At 42.8% G+C, this 21101-nt stretch overlaps 1 protein-coding gene and 1 pseudogene across 1 annotated transcript in view; both read right to left on the reverse strand.

Moving 5' to 3' along the window:
* Setdb2 (SET domain bifurcated histone lysine methyltransferase 2) overlaps positions 1-13204 on the reverse strand; it is a 38693-nt gene extending 25489 nt beyond the window's left edge. The window contains exons 1-4 of the mRNA XM_051160640.1: positions 12999-13204; positions 9690-10032; positions 3149-3274; positions 1743-1808 (exon numbers count right to left, since the gene is read on the reverse strand). Coding sequence (XP_051016597.1) covers positions 1743-1808; positions 3149-3274; positions 9690-9705 — 208 coding nt within the window. The 5' untranslated portion in view covers positions 9706-10032; positions 12999-13204. The remainder of the gene's footprint in view (positions 1-1742; positions 1809-3148; positions 3275-9689; positions 10033-12998) is intronic.
* The window catches only part of LOC127201967 (SNW domain-containing protein 1-like), a 29404-nt pseudogene continuing 21466 nt past the window's right edge, over positions 13164-21101 (reverse strand).

Here is a 21101-nt window from a genome sequence, read left to right on the forward strand (position 1 = left end):
ATGTTACTTAAGAATACTGTGAAAGGAAATTTTTTTTTTTTTTAAAGAGAACCTACCCTAAAAATATACAGTGGCACTGAAATTATAAATAATGAGTAAAAAATTTTCCCTAAAGGCACACTGGTGTTAGGGTTAAAAACTTCAAGGCTCCAAATTTTGATTGTAAAGCAAAAACTAGTAAAGTTTGTTAAGAATATATCTAACAGTATAAACAAAAATTTGATAAATACACTTTCAACACATACAGCAAAGTTGTGATAGATTAAAATATATGGAATGATAATGCTGATAAAAATCACTTCAATCTGTTTTTCCTTGTCTTGTGTATGTGGCATAACAAGAATAATATGTGTGATCTACCCTAGTTCCTGATGTAATTATTACAATCCTTGTAATTTCTCGAGTGACAGGGAGAGAGCAGCATCTTCTATTGTAGCGTTTGTCTTAGTTCCAAACACTTCTAGAGGCTTTGGCCCTCCAGGGTGATGTTTGTTGAGGTTGCCGCTGAGAGGAATACTAGCTAAAATCTCAAGGGAGCTTCAGCATGGTGGCTGTTCCACAGCCACAGGGGTGCGATTTTCTCACTGAGCCAAGTCCAGGAAGTGAGTGAGGCAGGAGACTGTCAATCAGCAGTGGCCAAGGATTCCTGCATTCAAACCTATGTAATGAGATCTCCACCAATGCCCTAAATAATGGGGAGTCAAAGGTTTTAGGTTGGTGAAAGCATTAGCATAGTAGGAGGGCGGCACACTCCCAAACTTGAGCCTGGAGCACCTGCATCCGGGCTCCTGTCTCCCACAGGCTTCTTCACCTGGCTGGTAACCTGTGTCCTTTATAACACTTCTTACGAGTGTTGTAAATTCCTGTTAAGAGGATGAAATGCATTTCCTTGAATTCCTTGAGCTATTACAGCAAAAATTTTTTAAAGAGCTAACTTTCATACGGTGTGTATACATGTGTATCTGTGTGTGAAGGCGTACGTGCATGAGTTCAGGTGCTCCCAGGCCCCTGGTGAATGTGAGGTGCCCGCCGTGGGTGCTGGGAACTAAAGGTGGGTTCCCTGGAAGAGGAGAACAACCTTACCCACTGAACCACCTATCCAGCAAATTATTAACCCTGTGGTGGCTGCTGGAAACCCCGCATCTCCATCCAGGTCAGCCAGAGGTAACAGAGGCCCAGGGTTTATGCTTGACATTCCAAGTGAGGGCAAGTCTTGGGGTACTGACTGCTTAACACAGGACACCTCACAGGTAGCTACATAAAGCTGGAAACTCGCTTGCTGTGGAAAATACACACATCTGGTGTCAGAAGTATCATAGATAAAGCTTTTCCTTGTTATCTTTGATCTTTTCAAACCAAACATGTTTAGTTTTTAAAAGACTGATGGTTTGAAACCAAGCTTGAAAGAGCAATATTACCCCACTTATCTGTAATGGGCTGTACCTTCCTAATAGCACTCTTTGTAGAAACCAGGTTTGTAGTACTTTAAATTCTGAGAAATCTATCAGCCCTCTACATGATGTTTTATGAAGAAAAGACATAAACTTTCTTTTTTCTGGGTGGTTGGTAGGAATGTGTTTGCTATCTCTGGAGGGGCAACACTTTTCATAAAGGAAACGGTGCCTCATACAACTTAGCAACATGAATCTTATGTGTCCTCTCAAGTTACCTTTAACTTAACAGATTAAGGCTGGCAAGGAAAGAACAGAAAATATTAGGATTGGAATGATTAATGAGCATACCCTTTTCCAATGTCGGACTGTTCCTCACAGTTGCTTCACTTACTAGGATCATTGCTTGGACGTAGTCTGTTAAGAGAGAGAGAAAAAGGGGGCTGATAAACGCAATCCCTATCACTTCTATCCAGGTTACCAGCTACAATACTAAGCAATCAACATCCCATTTTTCCACCTCCCCAGAGACAGTCTTATTATCATCTGCCACAGAGACTGGGAAGTTAGCTATTTAGGTCAATTAACTAAAACAGAGAGAGTGTGGTCACCAGTTAGACTAATACCTTATCAAAACTTACAGGTATTTCACTCACAGAAGTTTGAAAAGTAATCTTAAAACATTTTAAACCTACTTTAAATTGTAATAGGTCTGAAATGTCATTAGCATAGTATAGCAGAGGTTTCATGCTGAGAGGAAAAGCCTCTGGCAATGACATGAGGAACCTGCTCCCAAAGAAACCCTTTCCCTGCATCTCAGCTAAAGCGGTACCTGTGTTCTTTGCTGGCTTTACGTCATCTATCCCACACAATTATAACCCTGTTTCAGTTTCAGGATAGATAGATAAACATAAGAATTCTTCTCTTCCCACTTCTAAACAAAACTGTAAAAAGAAAACTAAAACCAACCCCCTCCTCATTACTAGTTCCAGTCCTCTGGTTTTCTTTTAGAATATTAAGTGCTACAGGCCACCTGGTGAGAGCACCCAAGAGTACTAACCCCTGGGGACATCTCTGCTAGACAAGCCTGTATCTAATGAGCTAGGGGAGGTCTGACGTTTAGAGCCTTGTGTTCTACAACCAACTAGGGTTGAAAACACAGAGAAAACTAGTATAGAAAGTTCTGTTTGAAGCAGGTAAAACAGTATAGAGTAGTATAGGAAGTTGTGTTTGAAGCACACTTTTTACGCTGCTGTGTGCTGGGATAGACCCCAGGCCTTACACATGCTGACCGTGACTTGTACCACTAATGAATCATATATACACCAGTTGTCTAAATGATGGAATAGACCAATTGGTTTTGGTTGGGTTTTCCTATTTATGTCAAACTTACACAAGAAGCAGGTATTATTTATGCAACATCCTTCTCCTGCACTTCAAAGACACAAAGGTATAAAAAGAAAAGGTACAAACAGAAAAACGTAGCTTGATTTCAGCTCCTGGGAGGCTAAAGGAGAAGGGCTTGAACCCAGTGCTTAAGAGGAACTCTGGGCCACACACAGCAAAGAGGATCTTCAGCAGCGATCACTTACCAGGCGCAGGATGTATCAGAAAAGCAAGCTGGTAGAAGCAGAGCATATACAGAGCAGACAAACTCACACCAGGGCCTTAGAAAGGCAAGTCTGTGTTGTTTGTAATAAGCAACAGTAGGGTTATACTACATTTCCAATAGTGTTGGAACTTTTCATTTTTCATACCTCCATTTGTGGCAGACCCATCTTTTATCTTCTTTTTCAGTGACTGCAGCACATCTTGCGTTTTTTCAAACATAAAGTCAACTTTACCATCATGCTGTAGGTCCATCCAGAAAGTCTTTGCGTCACCTAAAATAAAAGTGAATAACCTAAGAGTTTAATAGAAATACACCAGGTTCTCGAAGGCACACCTTACAGAAATATCTACATCATTTTAAAACAAAAATTAAGATTCAATTGGTCTATCTGTTTTCTTGGGAAAAAAAGATTTTGATCATATTTGCTAAGAAAGAACTAGACATCAAGAATATGACCCAAGTGTCTAACCTACTCTGCTAAATTTAAAAATACATCAAATGGGCTGGGGATATAACTCAGTTGATAAGAGGAGGAGTGCTTGCATCCCATGTATGAAGCCCTGAATTTTATTATCTTCAATACTTTATAAAACTGCATGTGGTGGTACACCCTATAATCCCAGCACTTGGGAGGTAACGGCAGAAATAAAAAGCTTCAGTGGCACCACCTCTTAGCTCCAGGTTAGAATGGTAGCGGGGGCAGGGCGTGTGTATGGGTAACGCGCGTCTTTACCATCTCCAGGGTACAGTCTCTACACAGAAGTACATCACTTCAGAAGGAACCATCTCAGCGGCCGCTGAAATAGCCCAATGTCTAATAGAAGTGTCTTTTAAAGTCTTTTACAGGGACTGGAGAGATGACTTCGGGGTTAAGAGTATATACTGCTCATCCAGAGGATCTGAGTTTGGTCCCCAGTGTGCTCATGTTGGGCAGCTCACAACTCCAGCTCCAGAGAGATCTGAGAACTGATGCCTCTGGTCTCCACAGGCACCTACACTTATGTTCATTTGTTCTCTATGTCTCTGTGTCTCTCTCTCTCACACTTAAAAATACTAACAAAATAATTTTTAAAATCTTTTATATTAACATTACCTTGTTTCAACTTGGAATTTACATAAATTAAGGGGCATTATTTCTGATATACAGCAAACTATTATCTTAGTCAAAGCTTTTCAAATTGAAAACAAAGAATGCAAGTAGTCCAAGTTACCAAAAAACCCAAATCTCATATTTGCATTATATTTTAAAGTATTAGAAAACCCTAAAATGTCAAACACAGAAGCAGGCAGATCTGTGAATTTCAGGAACTCTGTTTCAAAACATTAATAGGATCTTAAACAAAAAAAGGATATACTAATTGTAGCCTAGGAAAGCCACTGGAGTAGTTATTGGGAACACTGAGGTGTTAGCTTGGCAACATAAAACATGTAACTTAGCATAATAAAAACTAAGTTCTAGCCTCCAACTTTAACAATGGAGGCAGAATGTGCATAGAAAAAGAGGCTGCTTCCTCTGATTTCCAAATGCTACTGGGAAGTCACCTTTCCCAAAGCAGCTCTCTGGTTAATTAGGACTAAGGCTAAGTAGCCTCAGGAGGGCTGCTATTTCTTTGATACATCCTCCACAAGATAAAGCCTATTTTTAATTCCCCATAGCATAGCTACAAGGTTTTAAGATTTGAAATGAAAGAAACTTGAGAGAACAAAATGGATGACAAGTGGTACTTAATAGGCCAGGAAGTGGCCATGACAGTGAGGGCTTTAGATGTCATGCTAAGTAACTTTACTTTATATGTAAGGCCACACATGAGGTCTAAGCATCTTGTGCTGGCATTAGATAAGCTTCTCCCACCAACTAGAAGCCAGGTATAGATACACTTGTAACCCAGCACTTGGAAGGCTAGGGCAGCTGAGGCAGGAGAATCACAAGTTTGAGCCAATCTGGTCAGTTTGGGCTACAAAGAAAAGATCACTCAGGCGTCTGTGGAAAGACTTAATAGTAACTTGTATTTTCTAAGTCAGGCAACTATATGGATAGCAGCACTATCCACTGAGGGTAAGGCATGAAACTAGGTAGGAAGTTCAAAGAAAGGTTCATTGTGTAAATTATGTATAATCTGAGTAAAATTTGATCGAAAAAATACAAATTTTGGAGACAAAAGCATATAATGGCTTGTTGAAGCTACAAAATAGGAGTGATTTGTTTCAGAGAGCACTTAGGAAAAACTGTTCAAAGAAAGAATGGGAACAGTCATTAGCAGGCTTTGTTCAGATTACCTGGCTTGAACTCCAGCACATCTGCCTATGAGTTGTGTGACCAAATCTATAAAATGGACAAATGGGGCTGGGGATGTAGCTTACTTTATAGACTACTTGCCTAGCAGGAAGCCACGGGCCCAATCCCTATAATGCTTAAACCAGGTATAGGCACACACGTGCAATCCCAGCTCTCAGAAGGTGGAGCAAGGAAGGATCCCAAATTTAAGGTCATCCTCAGCTATACAGTACTGAGACCTAACAGCATCTATCTCAATGAGCTTATAGTTAGGGACTAAGCTCCACTTGCAGTATTTTAGAGATCAGATCATTTCAGTGCAGCAATATCTAGCGAAGTAGGATTTCTCTGGGGCCCTACACTCACTAAGCTACCACTGAAAGACAGACAACACAAATTAGTGCTTTTAAAAGGCAGCACTACTGTGGAAGGCATGTAATGGGCTCCTGTTACAGTGCTTCCCTTCACAGAGGGCGTCTTCTTACTGGGAGGTACCCTTACTAGAGGGAGACATCACATGGGAAGGATTTAAAAATTTAAAAACCACTTTAGGAGAAAATAAGGCATACATGCACGATGGATACTACTTGGCCAGAAGATGAAATCTTGTCATTTGTAACGATACAGGGAAAAAACTGGAGGGTGTTAAGTAAAGGGAAGTGAGTCGGCGACAGAAGTGAGTCGGAGACAGAAAGATGAGAAGGATATGACTACAACTCATGTAGGTTTGGGGCAGCTAATCTTACTTACATAAGAACAGAAGAGTGGTTACTCACAGGGGGACAGTGAGAGGGACGCCAAAGGTTGGTCAGTGGGTACTGAGTTCCAGTTAGAAAGGAGTTCTCGTGTTCTCCAGCACAACAAGGTAACAACAGAAATTGTACTTTAAAAAGCTCAAGAGGAACTTTTAATGTTTCCACCAAATTGAAATAATAATTTTTTTTTCAAGACAGCAGTTCTTTGTGTAGCCTTGAACTCAACAGTGATCTACCTGCCTGTGCCTCCCGAGTGCTGGGATTAAAGGTGTGCGTCACGACCGCCCAGCTGAAATAAAAAATACTTGAAAAATAAAATAAAAACAAGTTACTGGATCCCAATTTTAAGAGAGGATGGATATATTTACCCAAATCTGAACATTATCCAATGTACACCTGCATTCACACACTTTACGTTCTCTAAATATAGTTTATGATTTCATGTCAATTACAAATTTAAGAAAAAAATTTTGGAAAAAATAAAAGTAGCGTTTGTCGTATCAAAAACTTCTGGAATCATATACAGCTTTGTCATGGTTGAGAACACAGGCAGCAATGCCCAAAGATATTGATCAAAAACCCCTGGTTTGTTTTATTATGTGTCATTTGGAACATTACTAGAGATGCCAACATGTTTTAACTGAGTGGTACTGACAGGAAAGGTCTGAATCAAAAGTCAAGAGTAATTGCTTATTCTTGGAGCCGATTAATAGAGAGACTATGGCGACACAGTTTAAGAAAGCAGGGTTTAGGTTATAGTTCAGCATGAACTGGGAAATGGGCTCAATTCTCAGCCTGCCACACACAAATTAATAGATTTAGGAAAGCAGAGCCAACCAAAGAAAACCCTGAAACTCTGCTTAGCCATCGATCAGTGTAACTCAGCAGCTCACAGGCATCTGCTCTGCGTTCTCAGTGCAGGCGCTGCTCCCTACTAAATCACACTAACTTTATTCACGTCTCCCCCCACACACCCAAACAAGCGAGCTAAGGAGAAACATGAGTGACTTTCACCTCAATGTAAATATAAGATCCTCTATAAAGTAGTACATTTTAAACAATTTCAGCTTTTTGCTTCTGATCTTATTTGTGCAATGTGTGGATGTTCAGTTGTAAGCTATTATGCGGTAAGAGCCAATACCACACAGTAATAATCTAAAACTGTAAATGGCTGTGTACATTTCAAAAAGATGTCAACAAGTAATATAAGCAGCCACTTGAGGACCACTGTAGTCCAGTAATGCTGCCACTAGTGTCATGAATGTCAGAGCACAACGTGATGCTCTGTCTGTCCAAACCTCTTAGTCAGCTACGTATTGACTGCTGCAAGAGCATATCCACACGGAAAGAAGTATAAAAACTTTATAAAGGAGATAAATATCAGTACACATGAAGACTTGAAAAGGCCTTTGTCTTCGGTTAGGGTCTCTGTTCCTGCAACAGAACCCCATGACCAAAATGCAAGTTGGGGTGGAAAGGGTTTATTTGGCTTGCACATCCATGTTGCCGTTCATCACGGAAGGAGGTCAGAACAGGAACTGAACAGGGCAGGGTCCTGGAGGCAGGAGCTGATGCACAGGCCATGGAAGCATTCTGCTTACTGGCTTGCTCAGCCTGCTTCCTCATAGCACCCAGAATGACCAGACAAGGATGGCACCACCCACCATGGGCTGGGCCCTCCCCAATTCATCATTAATTGAAAGCATGCCGTGCACCAGATCTCATGGAGGCATTTCCTCAACTTAGGCTCCTTCCTTTTTGATGACTTTACCTGTGTCAACACAAAGCCAGCCAGTACAGTCTTTGTAAAAAAAAAAAAAAAAAAAAAAGAATGAAAAAAGAAAAGAAATACTCGAGAATCATTGCAACCTAATTCCTCACTTAACTAATTATGATACTCAGTAAATGCAGCAATAATGACATATATACATGGAGAAGTTTCGGGACATGAGGCCCAGGCCACACGGGCCCCAGATTCACTGTGAATATGGCTCAACATCACGTAGTAAACTCACTTAAAACAGCATGATTTTTTTGATGTTGTTGTGTAACTCAGCTGTGTTGTTCTCAAGTGTTAACTTCATAGACAGCCTTACATTGCAATTTCAAAACCCTGGAGATGCCTGGAGGATCTCTAAGAGATCTCCGAGTCTACAACCAGCAAGATGGGGTAGGGAGGGCTTTGAGAGTCCCCAAGTTCCTTCAGAGAATATGTAAGATCTATTTTAAAAATAACACTCAAGTGGCCCGAGGAGTAGCTCAGCAGTAGAATGTTGGCTTATGAGGTGTGAGGCTTGGGTGTCACCCCAACATCATATACACACATATAGGCACTTGCTTTTCCTGTTTGTAGATGTGAACTGGTAACACAGAGGTTCTGTGAGTGCTGCTAAGGATGTAATGAGCCAAGATAATGGCACTGCCCCCCACCTGTCACCGTGGCCTCTGCTCCCATTTTTACTTAAGAACATCCCTGAGGAGAGCTGAGGAGCAAGCCCAGACAGTAACGTGCCCGCCCTGTAGGCATGAGCTAGAACCATGTTCAAAAAGGGTAGGTGCAGTAATGTATATTTTGGTCAGGGAGGAAGAGGAGGGCTGATCCTGTGGCTTGCTGGCCTGTCAGCTTGTTGGTGAACCACAAGCCAATGAGATGCCCTGTCACAAAATAATAAAATAATAAAGTACAAGGCAGGTGGCACTGGAGGACTAACACCAAAGTTGACTTCTATACTCCAGATGAAAATGCACACAAATCTCTCCAACTAAATTACAAGTAAATTACAGCCATTATAACACAGTAGCTGTCTCAAGGGGGAAAAAAGGTAAATGCTAAACTAGTTAATCTTCAAAATAGAAAACTATTTTTTAAAAATACCTCAGATAAGATAGTAGCTTTTCAGTTTTGGATCTTTAGCACATATTTTCTTGAAAATGAACAAAGTGACCCTATGACTAGAAGGATAAAATTACCACTAATAACACGCTTACGTCACTTAGTGAATAATTACAGTTTTAGAGACCTTGGATTTACCTTCGCAAGCCGGATAATTTCTCAACCATTAACTACCTGTTAAATGCAATTAGTAAAAATAGTAACAAATGTGATTTCTGTATAACATATGATGAAATGTGTCATCATCTGGACCACAGCCATAATTCACAGAAAAAATATTTTACAAATGGTCACTAAATAACGGACATAAATCTTTATGTAAAAGACACTGGCTGGAGAGATGGCTCACTCTGGAGAGCGCCCGCCATACAAGTATGAGGGCCTAAGTCTAGATCCTCAGCACCATGCCAAGCGCTGGGGAGGGGCGGGGTGGGAGGGGTGTGCATTTGTAAGCCAAGTGCTGGGAAGGGCAAGACAGGCCAAGCCCTGGGGCCCACTAGTCAGTCAGCTCAGGCACTTGTGAACACTAGGCTTCATGAGGAGACGTGTAACAAGAACAACAACAACAACAACAACGGCAGAAACAGGAAGTCACCCAATCTGCAAGCACAGACATCTACAAACAAACGTGTATCTATGTCACACACATCAAGGGGGTAGGAGGAAAGAAAAAAAAAATCACTGAGAGTGAAAACCCCTGAAATTAAACAATTTAGAACAAAGGTCTATAAACAGTTAAGCATAATGTTTAACAATGACTTACCATTTTTTTCTCCCATCTTTTGATGTTGCTTATATAAAATTCTTCAAAATTAAGTAAATCAAAAGAATGACTTTGGAGACTAACTGGAGTCCAAGTGGAGTCTCTGAAATCTGTAGTCCTCGAATAGAGTACGCCGTTAGGCCATTTCCTGACGTTCTTGGATACTTGAGTTTTCAAATAGAAACTGTCCTTGAAGAGACTTTCAGAACGACTACTAGCCCAAGAAAAGCAGGCACAGCATCTTCATCAGTGCCAACTTGATAGCTGGATCAGGATGACTGACAATGTCTTTTTAAAAATAAAAACTAATCCCATGTTTTGGTCTACAAATGCATGAAGCGTTCTGTAGGGAAAGCAAAGAAAAGTGCATATTTACAAAGAAAAAATGATAAGAAGAAAAAAGTACTGTTATAACAACAACTCCATCTTTAAAAATAATACAAAGTATTATGAAAAAAGTAGACATTGCTGGGCGGTGGTGGCGCACGCCTTTGATCCCAGCACTCGGGAGGCAGAGGCCAGCCTGGTCTACAATGAGAGTCCAGGACAGCCAAGGCTACACAGAGAAACTCTGTCTCAAAAAACCAAAAACCAAAACAAAACAAAAAAGTATACATTAACTGGAAAAAAATCTACAAAACAGCAAAATTAGAGAAAGTACGAAGAAGCCTACAATCCTATTGCCCATAGTTCACATGTTAACACTCACACTGTATTGCTAGTTAACAGGCTATGCCTCTTAATGCTGCACAGACACTTTGAAAACACAGGAATAGTTATTACAACTACCTTATACACTATTGTGAGCATAAGACTATCACTTGGAATATTTATTTTGGAATAATATTTGACACAGGAGGAATCCAAAAAATGTTAGTCATTATCCCTTCAGTATATAATATTAAAACCAAATTTAGATTTTAGATTTAGAGTTACATGCTTTTTCCTTGCTCACAATTTCATATTTATTCTTTATCCAATGACTTATTATTTCTATATAACTAAATGATGACATTATATGCATTGGACAATTCATACATGAAAGGTTTTAATAAATTTTTAAAAATTATTAAGTGTTGATAGGAAGCTTTGCATCGGGCATCTAGACTTTATTTTTTAAACTGTTATACATAATAATGGAAAAAACATTTACATGCATTTTTCTATTTCCTTAGGATATATATCTAGTGCTGGAATTAATAGAACATTTTTGAATTATCAAAATTTAGTCAATACGTGGTAAATTTTTCTATCTTTTCCACACCATATGCTAGAGGAATGATGAAAGGCTTTTAAAATTATATATAGTCATGTTTAAAACTAAAAGGGAGCTCTGAATAGACACAGTCTGTGAGGAAATGAAAACCTCAAGATAACACAAACCAAGATCACACCACACAGGCAGGGATGGCGAGAAACTCCCCAAGGAGATGAGCGCTCTGAAATACACAAAGGTTATATTACAAAAATGAGAAGCGACAAGCCCACTACACTGCTGGGATTGTGCTTAAAAGAATGAAATATTTTTAAAACAAATGTGAATATATTTGATACTCCCAAAGGCTAAATGTACAATTCTGAAAAATAGTATCATGGATATAAAAACGGTTCTTAAAAAACAAACTGTTTAGGTGAAAATAACACAACGGACTCATGGGAAAAGTCACATAATACCCTCTAAAATCATATTTACTAATTTATGGGAGAAATAAAGTAATGACGTGATAACGACCAAGAATTTCTCAAAAGAGAAAAATACATAAGTCGTTGTCCATGGAGTGTCAAGTAGAATACAAATTTTCTTCTTTTTGAGACAGACTGGCCTGGAACTGGCTGTGACACCAAGGATGGCCTCGACTTCTGATCCTTTTGCCTCTGCCTCCTGAGTACTGGGACATGTGTCACCACCTTGGGCTTAAGGTGCTCAGGAACCAATCCAGGGCTTTGTACAAACAAGGCAGGTACTGTGACTGAGCTCCAGCCTCGGCTGTCAAACACGACATAAACCACCAATTGTGATGTGTGTCAGAATGCCAAAGCTTCTTGGAAACCTGAAGCAAAAATCTGTTCATCAAAAAGGAGTATATAGGGGAGTGGAAGTGAGATTCACCAGAAATGCAAACTGTTAAAAGGTAAACACGAACCAGAAACTGAACTTCCAGCCAAGCAACCTCAGCATTATAAGAAAGACTACAGCGTGCCAACAGCCACTAAGAGACATCGCCAGGCTGCCTTTGGGATGGTGCTACTAACTTCTACCTCAGCACAGGCAAGGGCAGGTGGAGCCCAGAGGACCTCCTCAAGTCTGAGCTTCCAGAGAGCAAGCAACAGCAAACAAAAGAAAAAGCTCTCACCAGTGTAGCTTGAAAGCTTCTGACTTATACAAAGACAAACAGTCACTGAAAAAAAAAATTGCAAAAAGGAAACGTTAGACCCCCGTAGTGGTGCATGCCTTTTATCCCAGCACTAGGGAGGCAGAGGCAGGTGGATCGCTGGGAGTTCCAGGCCATCCCGGTCTACAAAGTGAGTCCACAAAATGAGTCCACGACAGCCAAGACTACACAGAGAAACCCTGTCTCAAAAAACAACAACAAAACAACAACAAAGCAAATTTAAACCACAGGTTTATCTTCTGGAGACAGGACGAATTATTTCACTCTCCGTGGAATATTTGTTCTGTTTCTCCAGACGAAGTTTCCCTGTGTAACCCTGGCTGTCCTGGAACTCAGCTGCGAGAGAGAACTCAGATCTGCTTGCCTCTGCCTCTCTAGGTACGGGGTTAAAGGCATAAACCACCAGCGGCCAGCTGGTCAGTGGAATTACTTAATTTTTTTTTTCTCAAGCTTTCATCTTGAAGAAATACAGCCAACTTCTTTATATCTAAGTGTCCTTTTTTACTTGGAGTGGGGGAGACTAAAAAGTCTAAGACACCACCATCTCCTATGCTCTTTGACAGGCATGACATTTACTGAGTGTTAAGGTCAGGCACGTTTTTAATTATTCCATGTGTTCTCCTACTTAACACGCACAACAAGGATAACGGGAAACCGGCTTCTGATGAAGAATAGAAAACATGTCATATTATATGTGACAGCCTAGTCTAAACAGCTCACTCTCTGATTACCCCCAATCTAAGGTTAAATGTAAATTAACGCTCCACACTGGTTTTCATTAACACACAGAGAACCATGCTAAGTTAACACACACCTATCTGCACTGGCTTTACTGCTCTCGGACTGTGGGTGGTGTGAGTCCGTCAGTCGCTCCTAAGATATAAATCAACTTCAATTGATAGGTGTGTGATCTTACCTGTGGGATGGAGCAGTGTCCCTCGTGTCCTGCTCCTGCGATCTACACTGTACTCTGCAGCCCACAGCCCGTTCTAGCCAAGCTTCTCAGGAACCACCAGCCACGAAAGTGTGAGGCACACGATGGGAAGATAAAGCGGGTGAGAGCCCTTCCTGGCCGCAGCGGCTATTCCGTCAGCGGGCGGAGGCGAGCTGGCACACCGCCAGCCTTGCACTCACGACACCTGAACCCCCAGTGTAGAGGAGCCCACGGGGTGTCCCGCCTTCCCAGCCCGAGCCGCGCGCCCATTGGCTGCAGCCGCTGCGGCTCAGCGCCTCGGAAGCTCCGCGCCTGTTCCGCGTTCTCGTCGGAGCGCGCCGCCTCCTGATTGGTCAGCAACGCTCTCGGCTGGTCTCGCGCTGTCCGCAGCGGCCAATAGGACTCCCCGCACCCTAGAGAGCAGCATCGCCGGAGTGGTGGCGCAGCTGTTTCCTCGGTAGGTGTGTGGCTGCCATGTTGTGTGTGGCTACAGCGGGCCCTCTCCTGCTCTGGAAGTGTATGTGTGGCTACTAGTTCTAAAAGGAGACTCTTGAGGGTGACAGGAATGTTGGGAGTGACGGGGAGACTTCCGTAGCAGGGGACTCTGTCGGCCGGAGTCTCCTCCCTGGGTTTGGGAGGCAGGCGTGTGGTGGTGGTGAGCCCAGGCTTGGCTTTGCTGGCTGTTAGAGGCTTCGGCGCGGGCTTTTATGTCTTAACCTTGATTCCCGAGAGGAATCAAGTGTTTGTGGCGCGAAGATTCCCACCATCGATCCCTCTCACGATTAAAGGAGGCTGGCTGTGCAGGATTCAAAACGAAAGAGCCGGTCGTGGAAGTGAGGGAAGATATCTCAACAACTGCTCTCAGGGTCATAGAGAACCCCGCCCCCCGCCCCCGCTCCCGCTCCCCTCCTCCACCCCCGCTCCCCTCCTCCACCCCCGCTCCCCTCCCCCACCCCCATCCCCCAATTGCCAGGGACCGACTGCTCGAGAGTTCTCCTGAGTGGCCCTTCAGTCTAACCCTTAAATCGACATCGTAGTTTTATTCGTTAAGTGTGCAGCCACCTTTCCTTCAAGTGACTTAAAAAAAAAAAAGTGTTGGTTTGCAGAAATGGCAAGTGAAGAGAGAGTATTAATAATTGTTGTGTTGTGAGACGGAATCTTCTATACCCCAGATATGCTTCAAACTAGGTGTGTAGCTCAGGCTGGCCCTGAGCTGATCCTTCTGTCTCCACTGCCCAAGTTCTGGGTTCACACTTGAAGTTGTTATATGTTGTACAGTTCTCTTAATTTCTTTTTTAACTTTATAAACTTGAATGTAAAGAAACTTTGCAGATAAAAACATTACACACCAAAGTCAATGCAACTCAGTGAACGACTAAATTTGGCACTTAGAAAGGAAGCTGTGAAGCGTCACAGTTAAGTTTTACAAGTGTTGATTATGTTTTGTGCACTTAGCAATAATCAAAAACAAAATAATCCACGAAGTCTCTTAGAAATTTCTGGATCGACCATGCTATGCCTGCTGGTTTTATCATGGAGCAGGACAGTATTTAAGGAGGATGCTTTGAGATTGCTGAGAATTGCAGTCTTTACTCTTCCCATTTCCCCTGTGCTTTTGAAAGACCTTAGGACTCCTACCCTTTCCATCTTAAGAAAGTAGAAAGCGGGCTGGAGAGTTGGCTCAGTGGTTAAGAGCACTGTCTGCTTTTCTTAAAGGTCCCGGGTTCAATTCCCAGCACCCTCATGGCAGCTCACAACTGTCTGTAACTCCAAGATCTGACACCCTCACACCAATGCACATAAATTAAAATTAAATAAAAATATTTTTAAAAAAGGAAGTAGAAAGCATTCCTTGTTTTTCTTTTGAAAGAAGCTGTCAGATCTGAAAATCTATCCAGATGGAGAGAAATATTTTGTGATTAACTTTAGCAGTTTTAATGAGCATGAAAAGCTGAGACCTCCCTTTAGTTTGTAGTCATTCAAGATTAACTGGTGGTTCAGCGGAGTCAACAGTACAGGAGGGGTTTATTTTGTGACATAAATAACCAAGCAAAACCAGCAAAAGAAAAAAATATTGACTTTCTTAATTTACTCCCTCCCCCCCCCCCCCCAATTTTTCGAGATAAGGTTTCTCTGTGTAACAGCTCTGGCTGTCCTGGACTCTTTGTAGACCAGGCTGGCCTTGAACTCACAGAGATCCGTCTGCCTCTACCTCCTAAGTGCTGGGATTAAAGGCGTGTGCCACCATGCCTGGCCTTAATTTACTTTTTAAAGCCACAATTCATATTAATTTTTGCTCAGAAAAGAAAAAGTGAAGACTGCTTGTACTTTAGTGTGGGTTGATAAGCAAAGGAAGTATTAATGCTGTTAGTCCATGAATACACCAACTTTTCCTGTTTCTAAAAGAATTAGGAAACAACTTGGTAAAGGAAAACGTATTTATCTGTAGATTTGCTGAGGGTAGTGGTGGGAAGAAAGTCCGAATTACTCTTTGCAGTGCCAGTGGTTTTAATTTGCAGAAATGTTTGGAACAAAGGCTAGAACACGTGAGAATTGAGCTGTGAGACCGGTCTTTCAAATGTAGAGCACTGGCCATTGTGACCTTTAGAGTTCTAAATCTTCTTCTTTTTAATTGCATTGTTTATCCCCATAATGGATTATATTGATTGAAACCCGAAGGTTGATGGAAAATATACTAAGTTAAAATAAGAGTATACAAGCATTTATTTTATTTTATTTTTAAAGATTTTATTTATTTATTATGTATAGAGCATTCTGCCTGCAGGCTAGAAGAAAGCACCATATTTTGTTATAGATGGTTGTGAGCCACCATGTTGTTGGCTGGGAATTAAACTCATGACCTTTGGAAGAGTAGTAGTCAGTGCTCTTAACCTCTGAGCCATCTCGCCATCTCCTACAAACATTTATGTAAATTCAAATTGGTCCCCAAATGGTAGTTGATATAATCAGTTCTTATTAAGGCATTTCTAGCACTTTAAAAATAACTGTAAAGGGTTGAGGGTATGGCTCGTAGATAGAGCACGTGCTTATACAACAGATCCTGAGTTCAAACTCAGCACCTAAAGAAATAATGAAAAAGCCATGAGAAATTCCATAAACCAGTGTGCTAAACATAGTGGGCCATTCAGAGTGGACAGCTTCCTGCTGTCGTCCTTGTTGCGTGGTTGTTTTGTTAAAGGATATAGGTGTCCTTTCCTGGCCAACCTAACTTCCTCATTCACACTTTCATTTGTTCCTGTTGCTTAAACTGGCACTTTTAACTCAAGTGAGACTTATATGTTAAATTTTTATTTTAGCCCCAGTGACACATTTCTGATAGTCTTGATAGATCTTGCTATGTACACACTTCTTCCTCCGCATTTCCTATGTTATCTTGAGTATTAATGTGAGCATCTTCTGTGGCTCAGGTTCAAAATGTCCAACTTAAGAACCTATCTATTGACACAGTTCCTCTAATGGCTTTTCGTTTGTCTTTCTGCTCTTTCTGCATTCCAAATTCAACGTTTTATCCTTGCATGTGGCAGGGAGACAGGGGCAGGAAGACCCCAATGTTAAGGTTTGTCTAGCCTACGTACTAAGACTGTGTCTCAGTAAAACAGTTTATTTCTATTTTCATACTACTGAATTCATGACAAATCTACCGTTCCTTAGTTTGGAATTTATTTTAGTTAAGATAGTTTGGCTACCAGGATAGAGATACTAAAAAGTAACTGTGGTCTTTGAGAATAAGCTTTATCTCATTCCTGTGTAAAATGATACTAGCTGCTCAGGTGCCTGTGTGGTCAGGGACCCGTGTTGCGACTCAGCAAGCAGCTCCACCTTAGGCGCCAATGTAGCTGCTTTGTGCCATGCTATTTACATACGCCACTTACCTTATGGAAAGGCGGCATTTATTTTGTTAGAGAGCAGATATTTGCAAGTGGTCATAACTGAATTTTGTGCCTTAATTTATTTCAAGTTATTTTTACATGGTCACACAAACTCATGAATACCTTCACCACTTTTGTTACCATTCATGATGTGAGGCTTCCGACAGTTATTTTGGGGATGGAGTGAGGTAGGGGTGTAGGATTGTCCCCCTCAAATATAATGTGTATGGCCTGTTATTGCTCTGTGGCCATTGACGTTTGTGCTTTTCATCTGCGTTCACGGCAGTGGTTCCCACTACGAACAAGGACATGCTTTTGAGAGTAATCGGTGCTGTTATTTAATCCAGGTCTGACTGCTCCCCAGTGACTCAGGGCAGGAAAAAGACAGAAATCAAAGAAGATGGGAAGCTGCCCCCAGCAAAGGCCATTTAGTGAAGACTGAGTGCAAAGAGCTAGAGAGGTAAGGGAGATGCAAGGGTAAGAAGCCTTCATGCCCAGTGGGGTGCCTGTCACCCAGAGCCTGCGTTTTCTTCTCCCTCCTACTGGGTTAGCCTTGAGGTACCAATCAGCGTTTGTCTTCCAGGCCAGTCCTTATAGTCTTTAAGGTAAAAATCACATCATTTCTGAGCCAGTTAAAGATTATTTTTGGTCAGAAAAAGTTCAGTAAATCTTCAGCCTATACCTTGATACTGTCCAAAGGCTGTCAGATGTCCTGAGTTCTATAGATCTAGAAAAAGTAAGTTTTAAGATGCTGGTCTTGGGAGCAAGAGATGGTTCAATGGGTTAAAGTGCCTGCTACCAAGTCCAAGAACCCGAGTTCAAAAAAAAAAAAAAAGAACCCGAGTTCAATCCCAGGACCCGCATGGTATAAGGAGAGATCCAGTTCCCACAAGCTGCCTTCTGCCCCTCCACATGCGTGTATAAACACACACAATAAAAAAAATGTTAACTCCTTAGTTGTAAAAAGAACAATGTCAGATACCGTTTTGACTTTACCAAAAACAAAAAAAAGATGTCTGTCTGCAGATATGTAGTTCCCTGTCCTGGGACTAGCTAACCTTGCAGTTAGTCACTAAGCTATTGACAGGAAGCCGAGCCTGTTTGCTCCTGCCTCTAGTCCCAGGCTGATGCATGAGGATCCGGAGATGCAGACCAACCTGGGACAAATAATTAGACTTAAAACAACAATAGAAAGGAAAATAGCAGAGCAAAACAGTTTGGTCCTATTAGGTGGTTGAATGGGGGAGCAGGAGGTGATTAAACAGAATCTTGCTATGTAGGCTAGGCTGGCAGCTTCCTGAGTGCTGGCATTAGCAATTCGATGTGTAGTACCATGCCCGGTAATTTTGTTTGTTTGTTTACTTGTTTTGTTTTTGAGAGGGGGGGTCTCACCATATATAGTGCAGGCTAGTTGGGGCATGTAAGTGCATTTCTGCCTGACACATGCTGGGATTAGGGCCTAAATCTGACCAGAGTTGGTATGTTTTCTGTTTTCATTTCAAAGTCAACTAGAACAAGTGAGGCTGCAGAGTTTATATATCCTTGGCTTATAGTGCCGAGCTCAGCCTCCTCAGGGTGTAGGCAGGGTTCATTCAATTACAGTTGAGCAAGTAGGACTTTCTTAAGAGGAAATACCTCTTACTGAGAGCAGTGATGAATTTTACGTGATAAATGTTTGCTCAGTTACAGCATATCTCAGATAAAACAAAGGCCGGTGGGGAGGTGTAATGGACTCAGGCCCAGGTCGGTAGTCTTTGGAACTTGATTGCACATTTAGGAATGGACTTTGTAGTTGACAACATTGTGTTGTAGTGTCAAAAGGTTGAACACACTGGTGTAGAGTCGGTATTTTCATAGTCTGCTTCTTTCTTGCAAGTAAATAACAATACCAGATAGAAAAGAACACAAAACAACAAGGAAAACCAGCTTTTTTGGGGAGGGGGGGCAGGAACAACTTGTAAAAATGAAGAACATACAGAGAATCAGTGAAATTGTTTTTTTGTTTTTTTTTTTTTAACTTTGCAAGATAAATTCCTTTGGGATACAAGAAGATGAAAGTCCTTAGTAACTGGTGCATCACTTTTCAGAAAGCAGCTTGCCAAGATGCGCCAACAAATAAGTCACTCGACCTTTTCTAGTAGAATTCTGAGGAAATGAAATCAAAGGTGTACATTCTGCTCTAACTGTCCTTGTGAAAAAAATTGAACTACCCCACGAGCTACCAGAATGGTCTGTCATGTTCTCTATGCTGCAGTGTGACTGTGGTGGTGGCTGGGTTTCAACCTTTTGAAAGGGTGTTTAGGGATAACTCTTCTGTCTAAAGAAAAAGGTGTGGAATAACCTTGGGCAAGCAACCTGTGAGAATGAAAAACATAAAATAAAAATAAATTGCACAGCAAGGGCAAGAGTGCTATTGCTGATGTATAGTGCAAATAGTACAGCCACTGGCTCCTAGGTGAGGTGTATCACACACCACTACAGCCAACGGACCCTGGGTGAGGTGCATCACACACCACTACAGCCATCGGACCCTGAGTGAGGTGTATCACGCACCACCACAGCCAACGGACCCTGGGTGAGGTGCATCACGCACCACCACAGCCATCGGACCCTGGGTGAGGTGCATCACGCACCACCACAGCCATCGGACCCTGGGTGAGGTGCATCACGCACCACTACAGCCATCGGACCCTGGGTGAGGTGCATCACGCACCACTACAGCCATCGGACCCTGGGTGAGGTGCATCACGCACCACCACAGCCATCGGACCCTGGGGTGAGGTGCATCACGCACCACTACAGCCATCGGACCCTGGGTGAGGTGCATCACGCACCACCACAGCCATCGGACCCTGGGTGAGGTGCATCACGCACCACCACAGCCATCGGACCCTGGGTGAGGTGCATCACGCACCACTACCAGCCATCGGACCCTGGGTGAGGTGCATCACGCACCCACCACAGCCATCGGACCCTGGGTGAGGTGCATCACGCACCACTACAGCCATCGGACCCTGGGTGAGGTGCATCACGCACCACCACAGCCATCGGATCCTGGGTGAGGTGCATCACGCACCACTACAGCCATCGGACCCTGGGTGAGGTGCCTCATGTACCACCACAGCCATTGGACCCTGGGTGAGGTGCCTACGAACCACCACCAGCCATCGGACCCTGGGTGAGGGGCCTCACGCACCACCACAGCCATCGGACCCTGGGTGAGGTGCCTCACGCACCACCACAGCCATCGGACCCTGGGTGAGGTGCCTCACGCACCACCACAGCCATCGGACCCTGGGTGAGGTGCCTCACGCACCACTACAGCCATCGGACCCTGGGTGAGGTGCCTCATGTACCACCACAGCCATTGGACCCTGGGTGAGGGGCCTCACGCACCACTACGCACCACCACAGCCATCGGACCCTGGGTGAGGTGCATCACGCACCACTACAGCCATCGGGACCCTGGGTGAGGTGCCTCACGCACCACCACAGCCATCGGACCCTGGGTGAGGTGCCTCACGCACCACCACAGCCATCGGACCCTGGGTGAGGGGCCTCACGCACCACCACAGCCATCGGACCCTGGGTGAGGTGCCTCACGCACCACCACAGCCATCGGACCCTGGGTGAGGTGCCTCATGTACCACCACAGCCATCGGACCCTGGGTGAGGTGCATCACGCACCACTACAGCCACTGGCTCCTGGGTGAAAGGTATCTGCATACTAGAACAGCCATAGGGTCCTGGATGAAGTGAGTCCACACCCTAGTACAGCTCCTGGGCAAATGCTTCTGCATACAGAGCTGTAGCCAGCATTTGGCTCATTGTTTAATTTCTGCTGTCACAGGAGCACTGGAGTGGGATCTTCGTGCAGATGTAATCTGCATTTGTCTTATAGTGGTGATTTTCCTCACGGATGAAGAGTGAAAAGAAACAGCCGTTTAATGTGTCACCACCACCAAAGCTGGAAACAACTCTGGAGTCAAGTGGACAAAACTTTGAAAACCTCCAACTCATACATAAAACTTACACAAGAGCCCTGTTTTAATGCAGCAAAGTATATAAATATATAACAAAGGAAAAAACTAGATGTTATACATTATGAAAAAACATCAGAGAAATATGGCCACAAAACAGATAAAAATGATAATCTTAAGTATTACAGCTTAGAGAAATTGTAGGCAGAGTGAAA

The sequence above is a fragment of the Acomys russatus genome, chromosome 18 (genome assembly GCF_903995435.1).
Source record: "Acomys russatus chromosome 18, mAcoRus1.1, whole genome shotgun sequence".
NCBI lineage: Eukaryota > Metazoa > Chordata > Mammalia > Rodentia > Muridae > Acomys > Acomys russatus.